General features: G+C 34.5%; 1 protein-coding gene across 5 annotated transcripts in view; it reads left to right on the top strand.

Annotated features, from left to right (window-relative positions):
- Positions 1-26,101, top strand: part of CNKSR2 (connector enhancer of kinase suppressor of Ras 2) — a 273,141-nt gene that overhangs the window by 77,565 nt on the left and 169,475 nt on the right. For all 5 annotated transcript variants that reach the window (XM_041741834.1, XM_041741837.1, XM_041741833.1 and 2 more), the window contains exon 4: positions 6,213-6,300. In XM_041741834.1, coding sequence (XP_041597768.1) covers positions 6,213-6,300 — 88 coding nt within the window. The remainder of the gene's footprint in view (positions 1-6,212; positions 6,301-26,101) is intronic.

Raw genomic sequence — 26,101 nt, forward strand, 5'->3', positions numbered from 1 at the left:
GGTGGGGTATAAAAAGTCCAGGCCCAGATGATTTCCTTGGTGAATTCACATCACTATATGTTTCAAGAGGAAATAACACCAATGCACCAATCTGTTCCAGAAAATAGATGACTAGGTAATTCTTCCTATCCCATTTTATGAGATGATCATGATCCTGATCCCAATATTTGAAAACAGCACAAAAAAGAAAACTATGAACCAGTATATCTCATGAACTTACATGTTAACTTGTTAACTTACATGTTAAAATCCTCCACAAAATATTGGTAAACCAAATCTAACCATATATAAATAAAATTATACACCACAGCTAAGTGGAATTTATATCAGGTATGCAAGGCTGCATCAACACTTAAAAATAAATCAGTATAATCCACCACATCAATGGATTAAAGAATGAAAATCATATGATCATAACAGTTAATGTAAAAAGAGCATATGATAAAATCCTATACCCATTCATTAGAAGAATTCTCAGAAAGGTAGAAACAGATTGGTAATACCTGAACTTGATATAAAACACAAATAAAATGCAACAGCTAAACTTATATTTCCATTATGAAGAACTAAACACTTTCCTCCTAAGACTGTGAATAGGTAATGCTGTCTGCTCTCACCCCTCCTATTTAATAATCTATTGAAAGTCACATCCACTGCAGTAGGCAAGAAAAGGAAATAAAAGGCCTGGAGATTGGAATGAAAAAATAAAATTTTCCCTATTCTCAGATTATACATATCATTGGGTAGAAAATTCCAAGCTATCTACAAAACATCTGTTAGAACTAGTAAGTAAGTAGCAAGTGGGATACAAAGTCCACATACAAAATTAATTATATTCCTATATACCAACAATGAATAATTGAAAACCAAAATTTAAAACATAGTACAATTTACAGTTGCTTCAAAAGTAGTGAGTTGCCTACACATAAATTTAGCGAAATATCTACAGGATCAGTATATGAAAACTATAAAACACTGATGTAGGATATCAAGCAAGATATAAATAAATGAAGATACATACTGTACTCTGTGTTCGTAGATTGAAAGCTTCAGTAAAAATGTTAATTCTCATGTCTTCTTACAGGTATGATGAAATTCATATAAAAATACCAGCAGGGTTTATTTTTTACAGCCACAGACTGTATGATTCTAAATTTATATTAAAAAAGCAAACTGAAAAGTTCATTACTTTTGAAAAAGAAATAGCCCAGTTTTAAGTATTATATAAAAATACTAATCAAAACCAGTATTAGTTGACAGGATAGAAACCAAGAGAGTCCAGACCATTCCTTTATAGGCCTGGTTAGCTGATTTTTGACAGTGGAAAATGGATAGCCTTTCAGCAAATGGTATTGGAGCACTTAAATAGGCATAGGGAAGAAAGTGAAACTTGACCCAGACCTCACACCTTATATAAAAATTGACTCAAAAGTGGACCACAGATCTAAAGATAAAATATAAAACTGTAAAACTTCCATAAGGAAATATGACTTACGGTCAGTTGAAGATTATCTGAGATGTAGGACTAAAGGTATAATCCAGAAAAAAATCAAGTTTGACCTCATTAAAATTAAAAACCTGTTATATTAAACAGATTCTGTTAAGAGGACGGAAAGACAAGCCATAGACTGAGAAGAAATATTACAGGTCACCTATTCAACAAAACTTGCATACAAAATGTGTTAGGAACTCTCTAAACTCAATAGTAGGAATACCAAAAGTCCAAACAGCAAATGGGCAAAAGGCATGAGGAGACATTTCACTAAAGGATATATATATATCAATAGCAAATATGCACGTGAAGATGTCATCATCATTACTGATTAGAAACCCATTCAGGAAATATGGTTAACTATTAGATATAGGTAATATATAACATAAATATGGATAAACACCTTGGAGGGATTAAAGACCTAAATATGTGACCTGAAACCATAAAAATCCTAAAAAAGAGCATAGGCATTATTTTCTCTGACGTTGGCCATAGCACTTCTTTCTAGATATGTCGCCTGAGACAAGGGAAACAAAAGTAAAAATAAACTGTTGGGACTACATCAAAATAAAAAGTTTCTGCACAGCAAAGGAAACAACAAAACTAAAAGGCATCTTATGGAATGGGAGAAGATATTTGCAAATAATGTATCTGGTAAAGAGTTAGTATCCAAAATATACAAAAATTTATAAAACTCAACAGCCCCAAATCAAATAATCCAATTAAAAAATGGGTCGAAGACATGAACAGATATTTTTCAAAAGAAGACATCCAGATGGCCAATAGACACAGAAAAAGATGCTCAACATCACTGATCATCAGGAAAATGCTAATCAAAACTACAATGAAATACCGCCTCACACCTGTCAAAATGGCTAAGATCAACAATATTAGAAACAACAGGTGTTGGTGACGATGTATAGAAAAAGGAACACTGGCACACCTTTGGTGAGAATTCAAAGTGGTGCAGGCAAGGTAGGATGCAGTATGGAAATACCTCAACAACTAAAAATACAATTACCATAGGATCCAGTAATTCCTCTACTAGATATTTACCCAAAGAATATGAAAACACTAATTCAAAAAGATAGAGGCATCTCTACGTTTATTGCAGCATTATTTACAATAACAGAAGCAACTGCAGTATCAATGGATAGAGGAATGGATGAAGCAGAACAATGGAATATGATTCAGCCATAATAAGAATGAATTTTTAAATTTTTTATTGGAGTTCAATTTGCCAACATATAGCATAACACCCAGTGCTCATCCCGCCAAGTGCCCCCCTCAGTGCCCGGCACCCAGTCACCCAAACCCCCCCCACCTCCCCTTCCACTACCTCTTGTTCATTTCCCAGACTTAGGTGTCTCTCATGTTTTGTCACCCTCACTGATATTTCACTCATTTTCTCTCCTTTCCCTTTATTCCCTTTCACTATTTTTTATATTCCTCAAATGAATGAAACCATATAATGTTTGCCCTTTTCCGATTGACTTATTTCACTCAGCATAATACCCTCCAGTTCCATCCACGTCGAAGCAAATGGTGGGTATTTGTCGTTTCTAATGGCTGAGGAATATTCCATTGTATCCATAGACCACATCTTCTTTATCCATTCATCTTTCGATGGACACCGAGGCTCCTTCCACAGTCTGGCTATTGTGGACATTGCTGCTATAAACATTGGGGTGCAGGTGTTCGGCGTTTCACTGCATCTGTATCTTTGGGGTAAATCCCCAGCAGTGCAATTGCTGGGTCAGGGCAGATCTATTTTTAACTCTTTGAGGAACCTCCACACAGTTTTCCAGAGTGGCTGCACCAGTTCACATTCCCACCAACAGAGCAAGAGGGTTCCCCTTTCTCCGCATCCTCTCCAACATGTGTTGTTTCCTGCCTTGTTAATATTCCCCATTCTCACTGGTGTGAGGTGGTATCTCATTGTGGTTTTGATTTGTATTTCCCTGATGGCCAGGGATGCGGAGCATTTTCTCATGTGCTTCTTGGCCATGTCTATGTCTTCCTCTGTGAGATTTCTGTTCATGTCTTTTGCCCATTTCATGATTGGATTGTTTGTTTCCTGGGTGTTGAGTTGAATAAGTTCCTTATAGATCTTGGATACTAGCCCTTTATCTGATATGTCATTTGCAAATATCTTCTCCCATTATGTAGGTTGTCTGTTAGTTTTGTTGACTGTTTCTTTTGCTGTGCAGAAGTTTTTTATCTTGATGAAGTCCCAGTAATTCATTTTTGCTTTTGTTTCTCTTGCCTTCATGGATGTATCTTTGCGAGAAGTTGCTGCGACCAAGTTCAAAAAGGGTGTTGCCTGTGTTGTCCTCTAGGATTTTGATGGATTCTTGTCTCACATTTAGACCTTTCATCCATTTTGAGTTTATCTTTGTGTATGGTATAAGAGAATGGTCTAGTTTCATTCTTCTGCATGTGGCTGTCCAATTTTCCCAGCACCATTTATTGAAGAGACTGTCTTTTTTCCAGTGGATAATCTTTCCTGCTTTCTCGAATATTAGTTGACCATAAAGTTGAGGGTCCACTTCTGGATTCTCTATTCTGTTCCATTTATCTGTGTGTCTGTTTTTGTGCCAGTACCACACTGTCTTGATGATCACAGCTTTGTAGTACAACCTAGAATCTGGCATTGTGATGCCCCCATCTATGGTTTTTTGTTTTAATATTCCCCTGGCTATTCGGGGTCTTTTCTGATTCCACACAAATCTTAAGATGATTTGTTCCAACTCTCTGAAGAAAGTCCATGGTATTTTGATAGGGATTGCATTAAATGTGTAAATTGCCCTGGGTAGCATTGACATTTTCACAATATTAATTCTTCCAATCCATGAGCATGGAATATTTTTCCATCTCTTTGTGTCTTCCTCAATTTCTTTCAGAAGTGTTCTATAGTTTTTAGGGTGTAGATCCTTAACCTCTTTGGTTAGGTTTATTCCTAGGTATCTTATGAGGTGTATTCCTAGGTATCTTATGAGAATGAAATTTTGTCATTTTGAACAACATGAATGGACCTAGAGGATATAATGCTAAGTCAGATAACTCAGAGAAAGATAAATACCATATAATTTCATCCATTTGAAATTTAAGAAACAAAACAAATGAGCAAAGGGTAAAAAAAGGACCAAAGCAAAGAACAGATTCTTAACATTAGGGAACGAACTAATGGTTACCAGAAGCTAAGTCAGTGGAGGGATGGATGAAACAGAGGGTAGGATTTAAAGAGTGTACTTGTCATGATGAGCAGCAGGTTGTTAAAATAAAAAAAGAAAAATATCTTGGGGAAATTCAAATTACATAGCTAATAGAATGGCCAACATCAAAAATACATAAATGAAAAATAGGTTTAAAAAGTATAACCAAAAAACGATATCTCTTAGATGGACCCATGTGAGAATGGGAGGTGCTTGAGTTGTAGAGTTTCCTAGAAGAAAACAATTATTTATAACCAAGAAGCAGTTCCATATATACACATTCTTAGTAAATTGCCTGAAAAGATATCAAATAGAAGGTCTAAAGCACTAAGGATTCAATAATTTGACTAAATTTTCACCTTCATACCTTCTTTCATATTAGTGATTTTATTTTCTTTTTATTAAATGGAGCTTCCCAAATCCTATCAGTGTTGGCCTTACAAAACCTGATGAGCATTCACAGATGAGAACCCATAAGAAGTAATGGAAAATCGCTGTGGATTCGTTTGGTGACAAAACACTTACTAAGAAAGACTGCTGCTATTTGTCGACATAACAATCTTGTAAATATAAGCCTTAAATCAGAATATATTTATTATTTATGTTCTAAACTTGAAAAAGGATGTGAAGTGACATAAATAAGCAGTTTAGAACAAAATAAAACTTACTAAGTAAGTCCATAGAAGCAGTGTATTAGTATTTAAGTCTGTGGTGTGTAGGTTCAGATATCCTTGGTTTGAATACCCGTGTTTCCACTTATTATTGTTCCTTCCCTTTTTGTATCTCAGCATTCTCATCTGTAAAATGGGAATAATAGTACCTACTACATAAGAGTTTTTGTGAAGATAATTGGCTACGTGTAAAGCATTTAAAACAGTAACTGGCACATAAGTCCTCAGTAAGTGTTAGTTATCATTACTAGCTCTGACTTATATTTCAAGAAGATACTGTATTCATAGTCCTCATTTGAAAGTAAACTAAAATGTTGTCTTTACCTAAAGTTCAACTTTATTTGTTGTTTTTAGTTGTGGTGAAGAGACCTTATAAATACCAAATAAATACTGAGAACTAAAAAAAGAAATTTGATGAAAAGAAAACATTATTTGGGGGGGGCACCTAGGTGGTATAGTCAGTTAAGCATCCAAGTTTTGATTTCAGCTCAGGTCGCAATCTCAGGGTTATGAGATCAAGTCCTACATCAGTCTGCTTGAGATTCTCTTTCTCCCTCTGCTCCTCCCTTCTACATACTCTTTCTCTTTCTAAAATGAATAAATAAATATTTAAAGAAAAAAAGCAAAGCAAACATTGTTTTTTGAATTTAATTCTCTTCTAAGCTGTTTCCTGAATTTTTTTTCTTAAATATGTCCTGAATATTTTTTATCACTTTGTAAACTTAAGAACAACTCATTTCCTATTATTCAAGATCTTAACTTAAAAGTCTATTGCATTTGGGAACTTTTCAAAATTTGTTCCTATTAATCACAATTTTCCTTTTCCCTTTGTAGGTCACCATTTGCTGCTGTCACAGACTATTCAGTTACAAGGAATAATGTCATACAGCTCTGCTTGGAACTGACAACAATTGTGCAACAGGTATTAGACGACAACCTTTCCTTCTGTTAATTTATTATCTTTTTCGTATTCTAACAATGCAGAGTATTCCTTTTTACCAAGAGTAAACCAGTAAGATACTGGTTTGGGAGTTTCTCACGCAAAGATAAATGGTTCTAAATAAACCATATATGTGGTTTGGGAAACTATTCATGTAGCCTAATAAATAAGCATTTTATTTACCAGAAGATGTAAAAGTCAACTCCACCTCCAGAGAAATCATTATAAGATCATAAGTCTTGGGGCACCTAGGTGGCTCAGTTGGTTAAGCATCTGCCTTTGGCTCAAGTCATGATCCCAGGGTTCTGGGATGGAGCCCCATGTCGGACTCCCTGCTCAGCAGGGGGTCTGCTTCTCCCTCTCTCTCTGCCACTCCCCCTCCTTTTGTACTCTCTTCTCTGTCTCTCTCAAATAAATGAAATAAATCTTTAAAAAAATCGTAAGTCTGGTAGTCTCACATTTTAGTGAGGAAGATTGTATTGCCTTTCACAAAATGAAATTGCCCCATTTAGATAAAAATCTAAAACTTTTGCTCTAAGACACTGTTCTTTATTAGTACAACTATTAGTTTCACTTATATATTGCACATATGAAAGAATATACGTAATAGCTTTTAACAGTGGTCTATTTACATGACCTGGTTTTTTGCTTTGAATACTATCCAACCCAGGGATCCCCAAATCAAATGCCTTCAGGAGTACCATAGCTAATCTAAATGTTTGAATCAAGCTTGGCATAAGATAAGGAGAAACGTTAGAGTGGTGAATTGACTAGTACATATTTTACAATATTTATTAAATGTAATAACAAAACACATCTAAGAAGTCTGAAGCCCGCAGTTATCATGCTGTGTAAGCCCCAATGTCAGCCTGTTGCCACTGCTTTCTCGGGTGTCTGCATTTGTTAACCTAGCCAGCGATGCAGAAAGAAAGCAGACAATAAAATAAGATGATACCGATGATTATTGGAGAAGTTGATGTTTGATGTTTTAATTTATTCTGCTCCCTGTCCTTTATTACCAGGGATAATTATAGGAAGGAGAATAACTTTGTGACTTTCAATTGTGGAACACATCATGATTATATCATGGCAGTGAGAAAGTCAGCAACTCCTTGTAACTCAGAGACATGGGTGGAGATTGTGAACATTTTTATGAGTTTTGAGATACCCTAACAGTCTCACTGCATGTCTTTATATTTGATATCAGTAAATTTAACTTCTGAATTTCAAAAATCTCAACTGGATAATGGGGAGAAGAGTGGAATTTTAGGACAGGGGTCAACAAACTTTTTGTAAAAGGTCAAATAATAAGTATTTAAGGTTTTGTAGGCTATGTAGTGTGGGCTATCAGGGTCTGTTGTAACTACTCAACTCTGTCGTTAGAGTGCAAAAGCAGCCTTAGACAATGTGTAAATGAATGGGGGTGGCTATGTGCCTGTAAAACTTGTTTTGCAAAAAAAAAAGCTGTAGGTTGGTTTTGGCCCATGGGCCATCTTTGGCTGACCTGTGTTGTAGGGCAGTGCTAGCCCAGTGTGCTCTCTGGACCAGTAGCATTATCATCACATGAAAACCTGTTAGAAATTCGAATATTGGTATACATCCCAAATGTACTGTGTGGAGGGCCCAGGAATCTGCATGTTTGCTAGTTTTTGAAGTGATTCTGGTTCTCCTACATTTTTCTAGGGCCCAGGGGTAAAAGCAATAATATAATCTATGGGTTATTTTTCTTATAGCTCTTTGTTATCAATGATGTTTCTTAAAATTTATTTTCTAAAACTCTATTTTTTAAAGGCATTAAACTAAACCAAAGATTTGAGATTTGGATAACAGATTATTAGTTTCTTCCTTTTTACTATGAGAGAGAAATTCTGTCTGATTTAGGGATACATATTACACAGTATTTGTATGATAACCTTGCATAGCCTTTTAGTATAGATATGTGCTCAGTAGCAATCTATATTAAACAATCCCAATAATACAGAATTATTAAGTGCTACATGACCAGATCAGTGATAACTGTATTATGTGTGTTATTTAGGCTTCTTATTTATACATGAGACTCAAAACAGTTGACATGGTGGAATTAAATGTGAGGATTAAAAGTTTATTTTTCAACTTTGTATATATGAGAAACTCTTATTTATTGTCAGTTCTATGAGAATGCAATCCATCTGATATCAGCTTGCAAAATAACTTCATTTACAAGCATAATTATGACAGAAAGTGGGTGTTTTTCAATTCTTGAGACTCCTCCAAACATCTGGACCTGGATAGCCTATTTAAAGTTTACTTTTGAGTAATTGGCCAATTCTCCATTGCCTTATAAACCAAGACTGCAAATCTAAATGACAATTATGATGTTTTCTTGGCAATCCTAAGGAAGAGTACTCAGGTGTATTCATTTTCTCTTAATTAATATACGATGTTTTCCCACATCAAAAGGGGATCAACAAAGTGATCTTGAAAGAAAATTAGCTTTACTTTAAGTATATAGAGTGAGGTTAGAATTCACAGACTCCAGAGCATACCTTTGTCATTCTAACCTTCAAATGTTACATTGAGAAGAATGGCCAAAATGATTTTTAGTGAATTAAGGTCTCCTGTAGAGAGATTGTCTGGTAGTGAAAGTATGGTTTGTGTCAGATGTGACTAGCTCCCACCCTGCTATTTTAAGAACCTACCATCTAAATAACAGGTGGTTCAGCTTTTGTTTCCAGTATGTATGAATACCTGCTATTGACAACTACTTCACAATGAACGTTTGCCATTATGATATTGCCCACAGATGCTTGTTTGTGCTCTCAGCAGGACCTTTAACAGCTGCACTCTGTGGTTCTACATTCTTCTTAGGAATTTGCTTCAAGGCATTAATGGTTTAAGTGTTTCTGTTTACAGGTCAGGAAACATTAGGTAGAATAGAGAGACATACTTTCAGAAGTTGAACTTTATGTATATTCTGACTTGACCACATACAGAATTATTAAAAACACTCCAAATAATTGAAATACTCCAAATATGCTCAGATGTAGAAGGACCTTCTGTACTCTCCACCCACTGTACACTCTGTTTAAAAGAGGATGCCTTACCCTTCTTAGGACATTTTGCTCTAACATTACTTGTATCTATTTTTTAAAGTTCAGTAGCTCATAACATTTGTCACAGTTCCTTTTATGTCACTCTCGTTTTCCCATCATATGTCCTATTCCATGTGTCACCTTTAAGATGTTTTTGAACAAAACCTCTTTAGCTAGCTGGTTTTGGTTCTTGCCTTGCCCACACCATCTCAACTTGTACCTGACCATTTATCTTAATTCATCTACTTTAATTAGGTCTTTTCTGTTGTACCCTTTTTAAAAAAGATTTTATTTATTTATTTGAGAGAGACAGAGAGAGAGGGAGAGCGTGCACACAGGAGCAGGGGGAGGGGCAGACTCCGTGGAGCCCTGATGTGGGACTCAATCCCAGGACCCTGGGATCACGACCTGAGCCAAAGGCAGACACTTAACCATCTGAGCGACCCAAGTGTCCCTTTTCTGTTGTACCTTAAAGGAAATGTTAAGTTACCAGTTTCTCTTAACAAAATACATCTTAAAAAAATAAAAAATAAAAAATAAAACATCTTCATGACATCCTGATTTAATTTACTTATAAGTATAGGATCTGTCATTTTCATACTGGTCATCCCAAAGCTCAGCTTTAATTTTGTTACTTTTAGCAATTTTCTTCTAATTTCCAAATTGATTACAAACTCCTTTCTTTGGAATTTAAGAAGGTTCCAAGTGTATGGTCCTACCATAATATCAGTGTTATCTTCCAGTACTCCCACATATTTTAATTGGAGTCTAGTTTGTGTGGACAATTTATTGTTGATAAAATAGATTTTGTAGTCTCATCTTCTTATGGTGTGGATTCTCCTCAGAACATGCCCATATATCTAATTTCAACCTGGTAAAATTATATTCTATTCTTTAAGGCCTCTAGGAAGTGCCTTATTCATGAAACTGTTATTATTTCCTACAGTTCTTTGTACCATCTTTGTACCTAGACCATTTATTTTTAATGTAACTATTGATAAGGTTGAGATCAAATATACCACCTCACTGTTTGTCATCTATGTTTCCCATTTGTTCTTTGTTCTTTCTTTTTTTGGTTTTTATTATTTTTTTTATGATTCCATTTTGTCCTCTTTGTTGACTTACTAGCTGTAATTCTTTACTGTGTGGGCAGATGTAGAAATCCCTTGAACTTACTTTACATAGCCTTTCACATCTCACCTGTGTCAGTTATATATTCTGCTGTGAATAATAATGATCTAACTTCCATTAGATTATGAACTCCTTGAAGACAAAAATGGTGTCTTGCTCATTTTCATATATAGTAGGTGCTCATTACATACCTGTTAAAATAAATTGACCTGAGACCAAATTATCTATTCCCTGTAGCTAGCACATGCTCAAGAAAAAGTTGGAATTAAATGCTTGAATTGTTACTCATTTTATTTCATCTCCTGTGTGAATGCTGTAGTTCTGTTTCTGCTAGTTATGTAAAGACTCCCAGAGATATCCGAGATACCTATCACTTCACATCTTAGTTTATTCATGAGTTAAAATAAGAGGATTGATCCTCATAACCACTTTCCAATGCTAGAATGAAAGTGAACAAAGCTTCTGAAACAACTTCTATGCAAACACAGAATACTAACAAAACATGTCTTTTAGAGGAAACTTAATTATAAGCATGATGTATTAGTGTCTGTAAATCATCTTTGAAATAATCCGTTATTTTTCTACTGTTATGTGATATCATATCTTTGGCACCAAGTTTTTCTGGGTTCTGGTCTGTTATTACCTATCATGGCAATAGGAATGAGGTTGATGGATAAAATAATGAAATAAAATAAGTGTTTATTTCTTGATAATGAAACTATGAGTGATTTTATTTCATTTAGACTCTACTTCTCTATATTTTCCAAATTTTCTAAAATGAATATGAGTTGTCAGGAAAAAAATGAATGCTATATACATTAAAGGAATACTACTTTGTTTGATAAAAGAGCACAGCATAGACGAATACTTATTATATTTTAAAATAAATGGTGTAGTTTACAGTCAGTGTCCATCTAATGGTCTCATTCAGCCCTTGTATATACACTAATCACTGCATTCACTCAGAATTGTATACAATATCTGAAGACAGGAATTAAGCTACCAGTAAAAGAGGCCAATTTGAATAAGCAAAGTGTAGATTTAAAAAAAAATATCTAGGGCATGCATTTATTACCAGGCTTTCAAGAAATCTCATCTGAACAGTTATGATGATAGTTATGCTTTGAAATATGCTGTACTTCAAATTATTTTTCACTCAACTTTAATTATTTTTATTCCCTTTGCAGCAAGAGGAGATGATCAATATCTAAAAATAAACTGTCACAAATAGCTTTTTTTTCCCCTTCTTAACACAAAGGGGTGGTACTATGAAATAGGTGGAAAGTGCTTCTTGATATTGGCTACTCATGTTTAAAGGGGTGCTAACATTAGAGGAGAAAGAGAATATAAATTTATTTTAACAAGCTCAATTTGGGGGAATTTACTTAATCTACTCTGTTTTACTTATTTACAGTTGTGATGGGTTTAAAGAGGTCCCTCCCCCAACACTTTCCTTTCCATATAAGATTGGTTGTAATAACACATTACAGAAAAAGGGGGAACTAGTTTTAAAATTGTAAATGGAAAGAATTCTCAACTGAAGATTCATTTAGAGCACTGTCAGCAACTGAATCAGGAAAATGAGACAGGTACCCATGCATTTCTTGCCAGTATTGAAATAATTTCTATGATGCCTGCCCTAACCGGTAGCAACTTGATCTAAAATTATTCTACTGTGCCATTTTTATATTTTCCACTTCAAACACAAAAATGATTATGCTAGTTAAGAAATAGACATGAAGGTATCAGTTTGCAAGATGAAGCATTGGTAGAATTCAGAATACTTGGGGCAAGGGACTCAGGATAGGGCTAGTGAGTATTGGGAGACTTGAGGCTTAGCCCTGTTGCTTCATGAGCATTTCACCTTGGATAAACCATGTGCATTTGATTGTACCATCTATAAACAGAAGTAATTCTATTGTGAGAATCAAACTAGATGTATTAAAAATGGTTCAAAAATGTTAAGTGGAAAACAAAAGGAAAGTAATATTTATAAAATAAGTGAGAAATAAAGAGACTTGTTAAAAAGAATTAGAATAACTTTGTTTTAAATAATGAATATACACAAATTTTTTCTCCGTTTAGTGTTAGTTTCCTTTAGCTGCATATACAGTGAAATCTGAATTACATGCTGAGAGAAAATTTCAACAGGTCCTGAAACATTTTAGATTAGATTTTGAAATGTTAAACCAGAAGGGAAAACGTCCTTTTAAAATTCTGGTTCTGGTAATATATTTTTACCTGAAATGTCTTGTCTAAATTGTATATATTAGAATGTTTTGATGTTTTCTTAATGAGCTTGCTCATTTTTCAGCTTTTTTATTTTTTTTAAGATTTTATTTATTTATTCACAAGAGACACAGACTGAGGCAGAGATATAGGCAGAGGGAGGAGAAGCAGGCTCCATGCAGGGAGCCTGATGTGGGGACTTGATCCCAGGACTCCAGGATCACACCCTGAGCCAAGGCAGATAGATGCTTAACTGCTGAGCCACCCAGGCATCCCTTTTCAACCTTTTTAGATCCATTTTCCCTGTCCATGGGTATCACTGGCTATTTGGATAGTGTTTGAAACATTGCTTTAGCTTACCATTCCCAGCTAAAAGTTGGGTTAAGAGGGGAAAAGATCAGTAGTCACTTCTGAAAAGTATTGCAAAGAAAAAGGAAATTCTAAAGCCTTTCTTAAAATATCCCATTTTAGGTATGTAATTATTAATACTACTCAGTAAACACTTTCCTTCCCTATAAAATTTGAAGAAATAGCATGTATTGTTCAAAAAATCTTAACTGAGAGAATCATCATCAAGAACTGAAAGTTTATTTGGATGTTGAAAGAGGTTTTATGGTCTTTATTTGCATTCATTCCATTGATGTGTACCATCAGTATAAAGGTTTATATGTAGTACATCTTGTAGTATAATTTTTTCTATATCTTTAAAATTACAAAAGTAATATCTACTTTATAGAAAAATTGGAGCAACGAAAAAAAAAACACTGCTTGTAATCTTCTACTCAAAGATAATCCCTGTTATCATCTTGCCTATTTGATTTCACATTTAGTATTCTACCATAATTTTTAAATTTTACTTCGTTGTTCATATTACGACTCTTTAAAAAATCCAGTATAATTAGCATACAGTGTTATATTGTTTTCAGATGTACAATATAGTAATCCAACAATTCTATACATTACTCAGTATTCATCATGCTTGTACTCTTAATCTCCATCACCTATTTCACCCATCCCCCGACCTATCTCCCCTCTGGTAACCATCAGTTTGTTCTCTGTTTAAAGAGTCCGTTTGTCTCCCTTTTTATGTGTTCGTTTTGTTTTCTTAAATTCCATGTGTGAGTGAAATGATATGGTATTTGTCTTTCTCTGACTAACTTATTTCAGTTAGTGTTATATCCTCTAGCTTTACCCATGTTGTTGCAAATGGCAAGATTTCAATTGTTTTTATGACTAATATTGAATTGTAAATATATATACCACTAATTCTTTATCCATTCATCTATCAGTGGACAGTTGGGCTGATTCCATATCTTGGCTATTGTAAGTAATGCTGAAATAAACATAGGGGCACATGTATCTTGTTGAATTAGTGTTTTTATATTCTATAGGACTTTGGGTTTTTTAAAGTTTATAAAATAACAATATTCATTAATTTTTTAAAATACAGAAAACTATAAAGAAGAATATTTACAGACATCCCAATCTAAGCACCAGAAACAACTGTGCTATTGCTCTGAGCTTTACTATAATAAATATCTGCATTTAGGGATCCCTGGGTGGCGCAGCGGTTTGGCGCCTGCCTTTGGCCCAGGGCGTGATCCTGGAGACCCGGGATCGAATCCCACGTCGGGCTCCCAGTGCATGGAGCCTGCTTCTCCCTCTGCCTGTGTCTCTGCCTCTCTCTCTCTCTCTGTGACTATCATAAATAAATAATTAAAAAAAAATTTAAAAAATAAATAAATAAATATCTGCATTTAAGTTGTTAGTCTGACTTCCTTACAATTCATCTGTTCCATTATGCAGTACATTTACCTGTCAGATATATTTTATTTCTTTTATTTTTTAAATTGAATTGTTATTATTTTTCTTATTTTTAAAATTGAAGTGTAATTGACATAAAATATCCTATTAGTTTCAAGTATGCAGCATAGTGATTTGGTATTTCTATGCATGATGAAATGAGCCTCACAGTAAGTCTAGTTGCCATCTGTCACCGTGCAGTTATTACAGTATTATTGACTATATCTCCTATGCTGTACATTATATTCCCATGACTTACTTATTTTATAACTGGAAGATTGTACCTCTTAATCCCCTTTACTTATTTTGCTTGTCTTCCTGACTTCTCCCCACTCTGGTAACCAATGGTATGTTTCCTGTATCTATGAGTCCATTTCTGTTTTGTTTTGGTTTTTGTTTGCTTGATTTTTTAGATTTCACATATAAGAGAAATCATATAGGATTTGTCTTTCTCTCTCTGACTTATTGCAATTAGCATAATGCCCTCTAGGACTATCCATGTTGTTACATATGGCAAGATTTCATTCTCTTTTATGGTCGTGTAATATTCCATTGTGTATGTATACACACACACACACACACACACACACACACACAGAACATCTTTATCTACTCATCTATGGATAGAGATTTAGTTTGCTTCCTTATCTCAGCTATTGTAAAGAATGCTGCAGTGAACATAGGGGTACACATATCTCTTCAAATTGGTGTTACATTTTCTTTGGATAAATACCCAGAATTGGAATTGGCAACTTGAACAGTGTTATTTTATTTTTAAGTCTTTATTCAAGAAAATGAAAAAATATTCTTCAAAGATCAATATTGAAAGTGTTTATTTTTAATGGACAACTCCCTCTAAATTATGTATGTGTGTTTTCCAATCACTTTTCTTACCTTTACACTATTTTAAATACAAATCAATAAAAGTAAATTATTTACAAAGTATTTTCTAAATGTTCATTTTTAAATAAAAATATAAATGAGCATATTAAGTATATTGCTCTTTTTAAAACATATTCCTGCTTGAATTTAATCTGTCCTGTTTTAAGCAGGTTATTGAGTTATTTACTCAAGATAAATACTTGAGAGAAAAGAAGAGCCTTTTTGGGACTTATTGAATGGCTATTTGTGGTTTAGATTCTTAGAGCATATATTTGTGAATATTAAAAAATAAAAATTAAAAACAAAGGTTGCAGAATTTTTAAAAATTCTGCAAAAATAGCCTAAAGGTGATTTTTAAATTTTCATTACAGATTTATAGAAGGAAATTTGGCCTATAAATTTTCTGACAATAGCTATTGTATTTTGCTTCATTATATTTTATCTGTATTAATAGTACCTCCTTTACCTTCTTGGTTGATATTTTATTTGTTTTGTTTTGTTTTTTAAGAAAACATTCACCGAAAACAAAATTAAAAAAAAAAGAAAGAGAAAAACATTCACCCACTATGGAGCCCAACATGAGTCTTGAATTCACAACACTGAGATCAAGACCTGAGCTGAGATCAAGAGTTGGACGCTTAACCATCTGAGCCACCCACTCACCTCTTGGTTGACATTTTATATCATTTACTCTTACATTTTATGGAAAAATAGTGTAGTGGGCTTTGACATAAAGTATATCTGAGTTCATCATCCTGGCTCTGCCTTTTGACACCCTGTATGAACTTGGAAAATTGCTTCACATTTCTGATACACTTTTGTTTTATCTGTAAAAGTGGATCATACCTTGTTGGATTATAGTAGGGTTGTTGTGAATAATGGAAATTGATCTAGCCCATAAACTGGCATTCAGTGGGAGATTAATAAATGGCCATTTTATTTTTTTATAATAAATTTATTTTTTATTGGTGTTCAATTTGCCAACTTACAGAATAACACCCAGTGCTCATCCCGTCAAGTGCCCCCCTCAGTGCCTGTCACTCATTCACCCCCACCCCCCGCCCTCCTCCCCTTCCACCACCCCTAGTTCGTTTCCCAGAGTTAGGAGTCTTCATGTTCTGTCTCCCTTTCTGATATTTCCCACACACTTCTTCTCCCTTCCCTTATATTCCCTTTCACTATTATTTATATTCCCCAAATGAATGAGACCATATAATGTTTGTCCTTCTCCGATTGACTTACTTCACTCAGCATAATACCTTCCAGTTCCATCCATGTTGAAGCAAATGGTGGGTGTTTGCATTTCTAATGGCTGAGTAATATTCCATTGTATACATAAACCTCATCTTCTTTATAAATGGCCATTTTAGTTACCTTCTAAAGCAAAAGAGCCCTTAGTAACTCTAAACTCAGGTAGTTTTTACTCTGCAAAAATATGAAGGAGTGATGTTCTGCTTACTTTTGATTTTGAGTAGCAGTAAAGAAAGACCTATTTCTAGAACAAGTGCTTTTTTAAAAAGGACTTTGGTTTAATTTGGGATGTTCTTTAGATTTTAATGCAAAGTGATTATTGTGCCTCATATTCTGGAAGATATTTTGATGTAATACAGGAGTGAATTTTGATCACCTGTGAACTTGCCATCCCTATCCCATATTCACATTACCTAGAGTTGAAAACGGAGAACTCAAAACATGTAAAGGTACAATGCCCACAAATACTCAGTCCTACAGAATGCATGTTGTAAAAGGGTTAGGTTATTAAGATTCAAGTAGTAAATCTATGTAAAATTCTAAAGTGAGGAGATAAATTTTACTGGGGTAGGCATGGTATATATTCTGTGGTTCATGTAGTCAGTATTAAACCCTATAAAAGTCGAGCCAAGATAGCCTCTCATTCATCTCAGATAGAACTTTAAATACTATTTTTGCTATATTAGGGTTAGTGTTTAAACCTTCCTGAATCAGACATTCTAGGTGACCTGAAAATTGGACTGAGACTCTTGAGATTGAAACTGGGGCATTTCAGACAGAAAACAGGACAAGTTTTATGTGTAAATTTTAAACAATATGGATTATATTACTTAGCATACTTGTTGATGGAAATATGAAAGGTCATTCTGGGTTTTTTACTTTGTATTTAAACAAACAGTGTATTTAGTTCATTATAATTATACTTAATCCTTTTTTCTTCAGCTGTTTTAGTTGATTATGAAGTAGCAAAACCATTATCTTTTAAAATTTCTCTATATAATCCTAATATAGTGAATCAGAAGTTAAATTTAAAACTATTAGGCATAGTGCCTAGATAACTTGAGGACTTTTAGTCCAAAGACAAATATAAAACTAAAAATATATAAAATTTGGAAAGCTGAAATTATATTATATATGTATGCCTGTATCTCTTAAAAGTCCTAGAATATAGTCTTATAATCAAAATAAATATAAATACACACACACACACACACAAATCCTCATTCTTGAGGTAAAAATATAAAATGTCTATTGGTAGTAGGCCTTTTCTGAAGGCCAGAATGAAAAGATAAATCAGAGTGGTGAGATTACTCCATGCTAAGACACTAGAAAAGCACTATTTAGAACACTGGGATATAACCACTTATTATTCTTCCAGCTTTCTGACACTGGCCTGACTTGTGAACAAAAACTTAAAAACTTGCATATATTATGTGAAAATTATACTGAAATAGACTGTTTTAATAGCTTTATTCTTTTGAAAACGTAGACTATATCATATTACATGAGCATCCTGCCAAAATACTTTAAGATATAGGCAGTATCACCATCAGCAATAACAGAAGAACTAGGGGTATGGTATATTATACTAATCCAATTATTTTACATGGCAAATGACAGGATACTATTTCTCAGACGTTTGTTTTCTTTTGTATATTTTAAAATTTATGTAAAACTTCATATATATATACAAAAGAATGCATGTAATATATATAATGAATAATAATCATAAATCAAATACTCATGAATCTGTCATCTAATAAGTAAAACATTAACAATATTGTTTTAGTACATTTGTGCTAAAGCACCCTGTTCTCAGGGTGTCTATTGGGTTTTTTCCCTTAATATAGGGCTTTTAAAAATATTTTATTTATTTATTTATTTATTTATTTATTTATTTATTTATTTTGGAAAGATAGTGTGAGTCAGGGGTAGGGCTAGGGAGGAGAAGGAGAGGGGCAAGCAGACTCCACATTGAGCATGGAACCTAATACGGGGCTCAGTCTCATGACCCTGAGGTCATGACCTGAGCTGAAATCAAGATCAGACATTTAACCAATGGAGCCACAAGGTTCCCCTTCTTAAAATAGTATTATATACTTTTCTAAACATCTCATTTAATTATGCTTGTCTTTGAGCTTTGTAAAAATTATATCACTGTGCATATTACTTTTTTCACTTGATTTGTGTTTCTGAACTCATTTACGTTTTGTCCATTTACTGTAGTTCATTCACTTTTGCTCCATATAATACATAACTGTGTATATACTCCAATATATTTATTCATTTTCCTGACCATGGACATTTGAATATATACCTACTTTCAAATATATTACATGGGAGGGTAATTGCTATATTATACAGTATGCACATGCTCATTTTTATAATTGTATCACATCCTGTTCTGAAAGTTTTATTGCTTATTTATGTAATGTACTTTCATTGTCTTCCTACTCTCTGAATTACAATATGTTTGCCATGCTGTCCTATGATGTATTTCACCTTTCAAGAGGCTATTAAAAGTTTTTCACAAAGACCCTAAAAAGATAGAACTTTTACCATTATTGCTATGTTATGTACATGGAAGCAAATAGACAAAGATGGGTTACATGATTCTTATCCCTACAGGTGATAAAATAGACTTCAGAAGAGAGTCCCTGATATGTTACCATTTGTCTTGTACCATGATGATTCTTTTTAAAGAATGAAATCAAGAGTAACACCAATCCATTTAAGAAAAGATTTGCTGTGGGAGACTTGCTGAAGGCAGGTATCTGCCTTATGCATCTCTGTGTCCGCAGTACCTGGCAAACAAATGTTTGTTGAAAGAATAAAAGGACTCATTTTCCCCTTAAAATCCCACCAAAAAAGGGCTACAGATTGTAGATTTAGTGCTGTTAACTTACTGTAATGCTGATGAAGACCTAAAGAGAACTAACACACACACATACACACACACAAAAATTATTTTCAAAGTTGATGAATTCCAGCTATATTGTCATTATTACAAATACACAATTATTCCTTTAAATTTTAAGGCCTCTTCTTCCTACTCCTTCTCCTATTAATCCTTGCAACTCCAGGAAGATGAGTGGGGGAGGCAGGAAACAGTGGTGACAGTACCTGTCTCTTCCATGAGACAGGTAATGAGCTAGTGAATTGTGGAGGAGAGAGGAGAGAAGAGGAGAGAAGTTAGGTTCTCATGGAGAGGACCAGAACCTAGGAGGAGAGGGCTGGTTTTGGAGCTAGAAAAGGTTACCATTACTGTCCAGTCTGCTCAGCCTCCTCCAATAAATCCATGTGTACGTTTCTGAATATCAAGTAGAAAGCTTTTCTAGCTTAAAAATTTCAGTTTTGATTTGATACCATATTTGGAAACCTCAGCCATAAAGGAATATAGAATATAATGCTGTGAGACTATGTAATGCCAGAGTGGGAGTTCTAAAAGTACCTAAGCAAGAAAAATCAAAAGATTTGATTAGATACTTTTATTGGTTCTGGTTCTGTAACTATTTTATGTGTCTTGCTACAGTTTAAGTGCTATCCCTAAAGGCATTTAGAAATGCCTTTTGAAATGTCTACAGTGGCACTATTCAGCAGTTACTAATAATATAACTGTTAATTTCCATTTCTTACTGTTTTCCACAGCCCTCCTCACCCTACTAAATATCTCGCTAGGCTTTCTGTTTCTTCCGTTTTAACTGTCTACAGAAGTATTTTCCTGCTCTCTCCCAACTGAACTGCCTTTTATAATTGAAATGTATATTGCCCTGGGCTCTTCTGTTCATTTTTTGTTCTCCTTCCTCAAACCATATCTAAATCCTTCAAACCATATCTAAATAACTAATTCTTTATGACATTTTAAAAAATTATTAGCAAGAACAAAAGGTCTATATGAAGTTTAATGGGCAGGGAATAATAACACTGCTATTTTGAGATTGTCCAAGTGCTTTTACAACATATTATCAGCATCATATTTGTTCTTCACAATAATCTAGTGAAGGAGGTAAACCAGATGTCATTATCTCAATTTTCTAAGTGAGTAATGGAATTTCAGAGAGGAAAAATGACATAGTGAGTGACATGGCCAGGGCTTAGATCCATGCTTTAACATTGTTTGTAATGCTTTCTGCTCATTGTTCCTCAAGTTTGGCTTTACCTTAGATTTAAGTGAGGAGTTTTTTAAAAGCACTGGTATCTGTGCCCCATAAGACTTGTTAAATTAGGCTCTTTATCGTGAGGGTTGGCATCAGTAGTTTCTAAATGATGCCTCCAATGATTCTAATATGGAGCCAAAATTGATAACAACTATGCTCATACTTAACTGGTTTAGTATGTGATGAGTATGAGATGAAAAGATAATGTATGTGTTCAAGAATAGTGTTTTCTCAAAGGCTGGTCCATGAGTATGATTTACCTGGGGAAGCTTGTTAAGATGCAGATTTCCCAGACTCCACCATAGGTTGAATGACTGAGAACCGTAGATCAGTAGGTCCAAGTATTTATAGGTAATAATAGCCCAGAGGCCACACACTTATAAAAGAGGCTAGTTAAAGTTTTGATTTTAAAACTCTAGTTATCAATTGTTCATAGTCAGTGTCATAAATGCATATCCAAAAGGATTAAACATGTTCTTTATCAAGCATAAGATATTAATGAAAAATATCATTGTGCATTTGTAATAAATGGAAAATCAGTGTTAGAAACTAATGTTAAACTAACCAGGGTTATTAAAATAAAAAGAAATAATAATAACATTTTAGCATGTTATGAATCCTTATGCATTACATGGATTATCATCAAATCATTACAAACATACATTTTCACACTCATGAAATATTAAAGCATACTGAAAAAATATAGAGAGCTACTAGTTGTAGGCACCAATTTTCTAAGGCATTTGTCTCTGCTAACAAAGTAGCTTTTAATAACCCAGGCCCTTTGGGTTGGATCAGAATGACCCCCAGTATCAGACAGATAATTCAGGTGAAATTAGGCTCTAAAACAAGTGAAATAATGGACTGAAATTATAATTTATAGTGGCAGGTTGAAGAACTGGTCAGAATTAAGTAATTAGGACAAGTGAATGAATTAGACAAATAAAATGAGGCAAAAATTATATATAAAAACAAAATAGTGAAAGACTAGATTTGCACAAAGTTAAGAGAATGTAATCTGAGGCTGCCTGCAAACTGCAGTATGTGAAACTGGCTGGCTCAATCTCTAGAGCAAGTGACTCTCAATCTCAGGGTTGTGAGTTCAAGCCACACATTGAACCTAGAGCTTACATTAAAAAATCATGGGATAGGGATGTCTGGGTGGCTCAGCGGTTGAGCATCTGCCTTCTTCAGCTCAGGGTGTGATCCCAGGGTTCCAGGATTGAGTCCTGCCTCAGGCCCTCTGCATGGAGTCTGCTTCTCCCTCTGCCTATGTCTCTGCCTTCTCTCTGTGTCTCTCATGAATGAATAAATAAAAAATCTTTTTAAAAAATCATGGGATAGTTATTGCATAAAACTCTGCATTGGTTAGGTCTTCATTTTCATGTATGTTCTAGTTTTTCTCCTAGTATTTGGTGGAAGATTGTATTAGTCAAGTTAAACTAGATTATGCTGCAATAGTAAACAACCTGGAAATATTTGTGCTTTTACTATCACTCATGTCTAGTGCTGATGCTTCATGTCCATCCTAGATTGATATAGCTCTATTCCACATTCTCCTCACCTCAAGTCCCAGACTAGCCTCTTATTGAACACTATTGGTCATCACAGCAGAGAGGAAAAAACATGATGTGACAATGCACCAGTTCTTAATGTTTCTGCATGCAAGTGAGACACAGCACTTCTGCTCATATTTCACTGGACAAAGTAAGTCATATAGCCGTGGCTGACTTCAGTGGCTACAAGAAGTTTACCTTTTTCTTTAAAAAATGGAATGCATATGTAGAAATCATAATACAAATTTGACACAAGAATGAATCTATAAAGAATTCTAGTATAGCATTATGCTAGAATTCGAAGGACAGTAATCTTGTTTATTTGAAAATGAGGAAAGTACCATAAAATTAAATTATGTGGAAAAACTTAAATATCCAAAACTTATGTTAGTAAAAGTTGAGTTTGAGAATTTCTTCTCTCTCCTCAATGACGTGTTTATGTGCATTGGTGTGTCTCTTAGTATTTTAAGTATAACCTACTGCAATATTGGTGGTAGGTTTGGTGAAAGAGGGAAGACCTTTTGAAGTTCTTCAAAGCATAATATTCAGTCTTATAATGACTCAGTGTTACTACTAGGAAGTCCTAAGTGGATAGTGATTATTTATGATAATGATTTTTGAGGGTGTACAAAATTAAGCCTAGATGTAGGCTTTACTATTACTTGGATAATTTGGTATTTATTAGAATTTAAGTATATTATTGTCATCAGTGATCTAAAAATTTTTATTGAGCGCCTATCAATGTTACCTTTTCAGATGTAGCACATAGTGAAAAGAAATGCTTCCATTTTGTCCAAGAATATGCAATCTAATTAGATAAAAGGGACAAAGATATATGGACTAAGGAATTTTTAAAACTGATACTTGGAATTTGTTTCAGATATACCGTAATTTCCATTTATTTTCTGGCAACCTAGTGAATGATCTTGAGCTGATGAAGTAATGTTTAATTTATATTTTCATTTATGATGGGTCATGGTATTTATCTTTGCTTGAACTCCTTAGTTGAATTTTTCACAAGGGAAAAATTGTCTCTCATCACTTAGACCCTATAGATTTTCTTTCCTTTATTATATATTAGATGGTCATTACAGTAAATAACTTGAACATCTGGAAGCTAGAGAGGCTCTTTATTAAAAAGAAATATTAGCTTTATGGTATGAATATAAAATTATTGATATCTTTTAAATAATATGAATCTTCATTCATGCAGGAAAAGCCCAATTATTTTGTTGAAAATATCTGCTGAGATCATGCAGATTAACGTTTAAAACTGAAACTCAGTCTATTTTGGTACAAAATCAGAGTGTAAAGAAACTAAATGTACTGTATTAGTTTGGCAATTGGAAATTAAAAAAAAAAAAAAAGGCTTTAGGGCAGCTCAGGTAGCTCAGCGGTTTAGCACTGCCTTCAGCCCAGGGCTTGATCCTGGAGACCCGGGATTGAGCTCCACATTGGGCTCCCTGTGTGAAGCCTGCTTCTCCCTCTGTCTGTGTCTCTGCCTCTCTCTCTCTCTCTCTCTCACTCTCTCTCTCTCTCTCATGAATAAATAAATAAAATATTTTTAAAAATAAATAAATAAATAATTTAAAAGACTTTAAGTTTCATTTTTGTACCTAATCTCAAGCCAATGTGAATGTTTATTATGGAACATGAAAATAAAGAATCAATGGACTCAAATATCCATAACTGATAAATTCAGACTATATAGAATATACAGAGCACTTTGAGAAATCAAAAGAGACAGTACAGTTCCTTCTTTGAAAATACTGACCATCTAATGGGAGAGAATAAGACTAACAGATTTCTGATGGAAACATAAAATATGTGCAGTTAGTATGTAGTACATAGGCCTTTCAAAAATATTTAGGTTTTGACTCAAGACCTGCAGGGTAAACAAACTTAGCTCATGGTGGAGATTAGCTCACTGCTTCTTCAGGTTGTCCAAACGAAGTTATTAAAGTTACAGAGATCACAGTCTTACCCTAATGAGTTTTCTAGTTATTAATACCTTGATTTGACATTTATACTTTTTTATTCCTTTTGACACTTCAATCTTAATAAGCCTCAGTGGTTTTTGGATTTGTCACAGAGCTATTTGAATGCTGAAAAAAACAATCACCTTTACTTCTATGTACATTGCCAAGTCTCTATGTGCTAAAAGATTAGTTTTCACACCCATTCAACATTTGGAACAGTGGTCTTTCATTGTGAAGTGAAGACTAGAGTGATTAAAGCCAGGTTGAGGGGGTGTCTGGTTGTCCAGGTCAGTTAGGCATCTGATTTAGGATTTCAGCTCGGTTTGTGATCTCAGAGTCTTTGTGATCAAGCCCCATGTCTGGCTCTGCTCTCGGTGGGGTGTCTGCTTTCCTTCTCCTTCTCCCGCTGCCCTCCACTTGTGCTCTCTCTTAATCTCTCAAATAAATTAATTAATCAATTAATATTTTTAAAAAGCCAGATGGGGCTTCATTTTAGATAGCCTCTTGGGGGAAGAGAACTGGAGCAGAATTTTGAAAAGCAATATGGTGCAAGGTGCAAAAGAATATGGTTATGTTCACTGATAGAAAAACTATAGATGACCATAAGGTCATGCCCAGTGAGTTCTCCTTCCATCTCTTGTTTATTGCTCTTCGTATGTTACAACTCAATACCTTATTTAACCTAATGAAAATCTTAGCCAATTCTTTTAAAATGGGTCATTTTAGTGGAACCTAGGTGGCTCAGTCGGGTAAGCATCTGCCTTCAGCTCAGGTCATGTTCCTGGGGGTCCTAGGATTGAGCCCCACGTCAGGCTCCCTGCTCAATGGGGAGCCTGCTTCTCCCTCTCCCTCTGCCTGCAGCTCCCCTTGCTTGTGCTCTCTCTATCTCTCTCTCTCTCTCTCTCTTCCTGTCAAAGAAATAAATAAAATCTTTTTTTTAATGGGTCATTTAAAAATTTCAAGAGGGGTGCCTGGGTAGCTCAGTCAGTTAAGCATCTGACTCTTGGTCTCAACTCAGGTTATCATCTCCCAGTTGTGAGATCAAGCCCTGCTTCAGGACCTGCCCTCAGCAGAGGAGTCTGCTTCAGATTCTTTCTCCCTCTCCCTCTGCTTTTCCCTGCACCTCTCATGCTCTCTCTCTCTAAAATAGATAAATAAATAATGTCTTTAAAATTTCAAGAGATACCATCCTTCATGAACTTTCCTCTTCTCATTCCCAAAATGACAGCAAGAAGGCAAGTTTGTGGTCATTAAGGCAGTCAAAATGTTGAAAGAGTTGCAAAGGAGGTACTTGTGGGGTGGTTGGTTATACCTCTGCCTGCCTTGTTTCCCAAGGACATTTATATATCTGAAATTACAGCTAAACAGTAGCATTTTGATAACACATTCAAGAAGACCAATGGCTGTCTATTCACTATGGACATTCTTTTCACTCAGGACACTCAGTCAGCTTTTGCTCTTTGATAAATCCAAATTTAGTTTGAACTTTTATCTTCCATCCATTGCAAATCTTTTACCTCTGGCACTGCTTTCTCTGTGCCCTCAAAGCTAGGTGATGACGACTTTGAATCTCTTTTAATAGCTCTTTTCTATATATCATCCTACAGAGAGAATTGCTTTCATTGTACTATGCTGCTACTGTAGATGTCACAATAGACTGGAATCTGCTGTTGTGGAAGGAAAAAAAGCAAAGCGTCTGGTCAATAACTTGGAACTAAACT

This window comes from Vulpes lagopus, chromosome X (genome assembly GCF_018345385.1).
Source record: "Vulpes lagopus strain Blue_001 chromosome X, ASM1834538v1, whole genome shotgun sequence".
Classification (NCBI taxonomy): domain Eukaryota; kingdom Metazoa; phylum Chordata; class Mammalia; order Carnivora; family Canidae; genus Vulpes; species Vulpes lagopus.